General features: G+C 40.5%; 1 protein-coding gene across 1 annotated transcript in view; it reads right to left on the bottom strand.

Moving 5' to 3' along the window:
* Positions 1–6,000, bottom strand: part of ryr2a (ryanodine receptor 2a (cardiac)) — a 509,073-nt gene that overhangs the window by 156,570 nt on the left and 346,503 nt on the right. The window contains exons 66-68 of the mRNA XM_037973568.1: positions 4,959–5,019; positions 1,900–2,138; positions 1,734–1,815 (exon numbers count right to left, since the gene is read on the bottom strand). Of these exons, the coding sequence (XP_037829496.1) occupies positions 1,734–1,815; positions 1,900–2,138; positions 4,959–5,019 (382 nt within the window). The remainder of the gene's footprint in view (positions 1–1,733; positions 1,816–1,899; positions 2,139–4,958; positions 5,020–6,000) is intronic.

The following is a 6,000-nucleotide window of genomic DNA, read 5'->3' as shown; positions in this document are numbered from 1 at the left end:
TCTTGTTCACGAATGAGGGAAAAATGGAGCGGGAGATCGACAGGCGGATTGGTGCAGCATCTGCAGTGAAGCAGGCGCTGTACCGATCTGTCGTGGTGAAGAGAGAGCTGAGTCAAAAAGCGAAGCTCTCGATTTACCGGTCGATCTACATTCGTACCCTCATCTATGGTCACAAGCTTTGGGTAGTGACCGAAAGAATGAGATCGCGAATACAAGCGGCTGAAATGAGTTTTCTCCGCAGAGTGTCTGGGCTCTCCCTTAGAGATAGGGTGAGAAGCTCGGTCATCCGGGAAGGACTCAGAGTAGAGTCGCTGCCCTTCCTCGTCGAGAGGAGCCAGTTGAGTTGGCTCGGGCATCTGGTGAGGATGCCTCCTGGACGCCTCCCTGGTGAGGTATTCCGGGCACATCCCACCGGGAGGAGGCCCAGGGGAAGACCCAGGACACACTGGAGGGACTATGTTTCTTGGCTGGCCTGGGAACGCCTTGGGATTCCCCCGGAGGAGCTGGCCCAAGTGGCTGGGGAGAGGGAAGTCTGGGTCTCCCTGCTTAGGCTGCTACCCCCGCGACCCGACCCCAGAAAAGCAGAAGAGGATGGAATGGAATGGAATGGTAAAACACATAACATTACAAATAAAATAATAATAATTTTGAAATTAAATAAAAACAATCAAAGCAATAAAAAGGATGTGAATTGGCCTGTCTAATCTGCAAAGGCAGATCACTCTACATTTAGGGGGCAGTGACTGAAAATTCTTGGTCACCTCTTAATTTCCTCTTTGACTGAGGGACCACCAACAGTAACTGATCTGCTGACTTGAGAGAGCATGAAGGAACATACGGCTGGAGCAGGTCAGACACATATTGTGGGGCAAGACCACACAGGCATTTAAAAACAAATAAAAAAACTTTAAAATAATCCAGGAATGAACTGTAAACCAGGGCAGAAATGCTAAAACTTGAGTGATGTTTTCTTATTTTCTGGTACCAGTGAAAAGATGGGCAGCAGCATTCTGAACCAGCTGAAGATGATCAAGTGAAAACTGACTCAGCCCAACATAAACTGAATTGCAGTAATCTAAACGAGTTGAGATAAAAGCATGGATTAAAATCTCAAAATTATGCCGTGACAGAAACTGTTTGACCTTGGTGAGTTGTCTTAAATGACAAAAACTGGACTTGACCACTGAATAGATCTGAGCATCTAGCTTAAGCTGACTGTCCAGCTTTATACCCAGATTTGTTGCTGTGTGAGTCAGGTATTGCATTAAATGCTTTGAGAAGCCTTTCGTTCATTGAGATGTAAAAAGTTCACTGACATCCATGTCTTGATTTCTCCGATGCAGTCCAGTAGTTGGTTCACAGAGTCATGGTCATCTCGTTTTAGTTTCATATACATTTGGGTGTCATCGACCTAAAAGTGGAAGGCATTATCAAGTATAGAGCCCTGAGGCACTCCGAAAGTAAAAGGCGCAACAGAGAACTCAGCAGCTCCAACACAGACATAAAAACTTCTATCTGTTAAAGAGGATCTAAACCAGTTTAAAGCTGCATAAAGACTTGCTATTCGGTTGACAGCACATTTTGAGGCTTTACAAAGAGTTTGTGAATTAAACGAATGCACAAAATCTATTATCCTCTTGAATAGTGCCCACAAATACACAACACAATCCTTTAATGAATCAGGTTGAGTCTAAACCAACTTTAGCGTTAAATGTGTGTGTTTGATACTGAACCTCTCAACATAGATGCTTTTGTTGGTTCCCAGAAAGAAGAGGCTGTTCAGTATTCTGTAGCAGGAGACCTGAACATTATCCGCTGAAGCAAGACAGACAAGAACATTGAAAATAAGTTATTGTCATTCACCCAAACATATCACCATAAACTCATTATTTTACTCACATATGAGGTCTTCTCCAAACATGTTCTGTCCAATATGTTCAAACAGGTAGGAGAGCACCGGCAGCAGGGCAAAGGTGGTGTAGTTGATGATCTGAGTGACACCCCATGGCTGGTCTCTGCTGTGAGTGAACTGACCGAACTCTAGATTCTCCTGAGTCTTCTCCAAATCTTCAGCCACACTGTCAAAGTATGACCATAAAGCCACTTTGACTGACTCCAGACCGGTCTTCATCACTGTCCTGATACATATAGGTTAAACATTATTATTGCAACAAAGCATAACCTTTTCTGGTAAGTAAAGAAGTTAATAATATAGAACACTTTACACCAGTTTAATTATAAATTGTTGTTGTTTTGTGATACCACACACTTTTAGTCAATAACAACATTATTTGACTGACCTCCACATCTGGCAAATAAGAGTTGGATATTCAACGTGTTTTCAAGTCTGAATATGCTGAATTAATTGTAACCAAACATACAGTATAAAACATGAGAGTAAAGCTTTTAATGCTTCTGATGCCAATACATATCTCACCCATATTAAAAATAAGTAGAAAAAAAAGAAATACAAATCCAGTTTTATGATTATGCCTTTATGATGAAGTGGTAAAGATGTAGCTGCCCTCCCTGTTTTTTGAAATTATGGGGATTCTCCTGAGACTTCAGGAAGAGAGGTGCAGTGGAAGAAATGCTCTGGACGCCGCGACTGTTGCGCAGAGTAGGAGCTGGAGATTTCAGACTTTACAGCACCTTCAGCTGGGAAACAGATGGCATACACGTTGCAGGGTAAGCTAACGTTGTTGTTTATAGTCCTATTACTTTGCTACCGTTCCAAAATTGTCTATTGTTGTTTTCTTCGCTCTTATTATGCTTCAGTCTTCACACCCACAACCAAAGCAGGGCCGGCCCGCTGGCCCTACTACAAAGCAGGGACCAAAAAAGCAGGGATTGGCCTCAAAAAATCTACCTAATGGAGATTCGAAAAAAGACAGAGTGTCAGTGTTTCTGATGTCAGGTGGGTGGGCATTCAAGAAACGAGGCACAGATCGGCTAAAGGCCCTGAATCCCATAATGGTCGGATGAATAGGTGGCACAATCAGGCTAATGGTGGAGGCTGACCTAAGAGGTTCTGTCAGGTGCAGTGGAGAGTGAGGTGAACCCAGAGCGCAGACTTATGGTTTCCAGAAAAGAAACTAATTTATTAAAATAAAAACTAAACAAACACTAACGTGGCAGCTAAACTAAACATAACGAAATCCAGACCGAACACGAGCAAACACGAGAGGCAAGACGAGAAGAGAACCAGACAGCGCATGAAGCGGCAACGGACCAGTGACAAGTGGAGGACATGACCAGGTTTTAAGAACAGGAGGTAATAAGGGAACGTGGGCACAGGTGAGATGACTACAACAACTAGGAGCAGGTGTAGATGGGTGTAGCAGGCAAATGAGAGACCGACCGAGGAGAAGCAAACGCTGACAGAGGCACAGAGACAAGACAAAACAGGAAGACAACAAAACAAAAGAAATAACAAGTACAATACAAAAACACAAAGAAAACCCAAATACTGACAGGTTAGAGAGGGAGTATTGATGTGGAGGAGGTCGGACAAATATGAAGGAGTGAGTTGATGGATGGCTTTAAATGTATAAAGAAGGATTTTGAATTCCAGATGGTATCTGATTGGGAGCCAGTGGAGCTGTTGAAGTACAGGTGAAATGTGACTAGTGGGTAGAGTTCTGGAGATAACACGGGCAGCAGCATTCCGGACCAGCTGAAGTCTATGAGTGGATTTATAGGGGAGACAGAAGAGAAGAGAATTGCAGTAATCCAGGCGAGATGTGACAAGACTGTGGACTAGGATTGCAATGGTGGTAGGAGTGAGGGACGGGCAGAGGCGGCTAATATTTCATAGGTGGAAGTAAGCTGACCAGGTAATGTTGATGATGTTGGCTTGAAAAGACAAAGTACCATCAAAAATTATTCCCAAACTCTTAACCTGGGTGGATGGAGAAACAAATGAGTTGTCGATGGTAAGAGTGAAATTGGAAGGATTTGGGAGTATGGAATTTGTCACAATAAGTTATTTCACTGTCGAGTTTGAGAAAGTTAGATGAAAACCAAACTTTGATTTCCTGTAAACAGCTACAGAGGGAAAGGGGTGGAAAGGTAGAGCTGGGTATCATTGGCATAACAGTGGAAATTGATGTTAAATTTATGAAACAAATGACCAAGTGCACAGTAAAAATGCCAGTGTTAAAATCTCAGGTGTAGTGTTAAATAAATAGTGTTTTTACATCACACAGCTTTAAAATAACACTGCCACTGTAACTTCTGTCATATTTACGTTTTTAAATCAAGAGGTTATTAGAGATTTTTAAGAGGGTGGCTTCTATGCTGTGGCAAAGGCAGAAACCAGATTGGAACTGTTCATTAAGGTTGTTAGAGAAAATATGGGCATGAAGCTGTGAAGCAACTGTTTCTTCTAATATTTTGGAGATAGGACGAAGGTTATAGAAGTAATTTGGATCTAAGCCAGTTTTTTGAGTATTGGTGTTACTGATGCAGATTGTAAAGATGACAGAACAGTACTGGTGGTAAAAGAGGAGTGTAAGATAGCAGTGATAAGGGGCAACAGAGATGGGAGGTAAGTTTTAACCAGAAAAGTAGGTAAGGAGTCAAGTAGGCAGGAAGAGGGTTTAGATTTCTGGATCAGATACGAAACAGCAGCAGAAGGACGTTAAAAGGTTGATAGCAGTTGGATGAGAGGGGCAAAAAGTACTGGAGAATAGGAGGTCTGAGGGGTCAATTGTTGGTGGATTTTGGCTATTTTCTCATTGAAAAATATCATAATTAAATTGCAGTGATCAAAGAAGATATGAATTTTTTTTTCATTTTTATCTTAAAATAAAATGGCTGTATTTCAAATACTTTAGAACAAAATCAAAGTACCACTCTTTTTTTTTAATATTTAGTTCCCAAAAAGAAAATCTAATTACCACAACATGCACTGACTATTATCAACCCTAAATATTGTGGAAAGACTGGCAGTTTACCTGGCATCTAGGCTTTGTCCCAATATCTGCAGACAGTTAACTATAGATGTTGCATTGTTACCTGGAAGGGAGAGGGAAACATTAGAAACAGGAAACACACTGGGTGTTTGGTAAATTTAGGTCATCTGTCAGTTTTTTTAATTTTCATTGAATTGTCAACCATAATAAATGATGTGGGGTAAAAAAACATAGTTACATTTAAACCAGGCAGTGTAACACAAATTTCAAAATTTAATTAGGCAGAAAAAACATCCAAATTTACAGATTAACGGTGCACTACAAAACTGAAACATTCTACATTTGTTTTTCATCATGAGGGCAGCTAGTTAAGTAAAAAGATGTTCCCTTGCAAAAAAGAAATTCAACATTTTGATTAGACATTAGGCCTGTAAATTTCACTATCTATTAAAGATTTTACATCTAATTAGAAGGGTCGAATTTAAAAAACAAGCCTAAGGTTAACATGTTGACAGAGATGTAAAATCTACAAATAAAGTGCAGAAACAACTGTGTCATATACCAGCTGTATTTATTTATTTATTTATTTTTGTGGAGGTGGAACATCTTTTTGCTGTGGCGGAACAGCAGAATAAAGCCCCACAAAGCACATGCAAGCCAAAACAAGATGAGTTATTACCACAACATGCATGCATACAGTTGCAGTCAGACATTTACAACCACTCATCAAAGACATGAATGTTGCATTAATTCTGGTCTTTCAATGTTTTTCAACCATACATTATCCACTATGGAATATTAAACAAGAAACTACTTCTGTGATCACAAGCAAAGAATTGGGTGTACATTTGAATTTATAGTGAATTTTCTCTAATCCATGCATGGTCACAATTATACATACATTATCAAATATATCCATATGCCTCTCCCCCTAATTCTGGCTGATATTTGACCACTCTTGCTTTCCTGGCACAAACTTGGCTTTTAAGCACAGTCTACAAATGTTCAATCAGGCTAAAGCTGGGCATTCGGAAGGCCTTTCCAGAGGGTTGATGTTATAGACTGTATTTATTATAAAGCAAGT

The sequence above is a fragment of the Kryptolebias marmoratus genome, linkage group LG2 (genome assembly GCF_001649575.2).
Source record: "Kryptolebias marmoratus isolate JLee-2015 linkage group LG2, ASM164957v2, whole genome shotgun sequence".
Taxonomy (NCBI): domain Eukaryota; kingdom Metazoa; phylum Chordata; class Actinopteri; order Cyprinodontiformes; family Rivulidae; genus Kryptolebias; species Kryptolebias marmoratus.
Note: the sequence above shows the minus strand (reverse complement) of the source record. Positions and strands in the feature narration are given on the sequence as shown.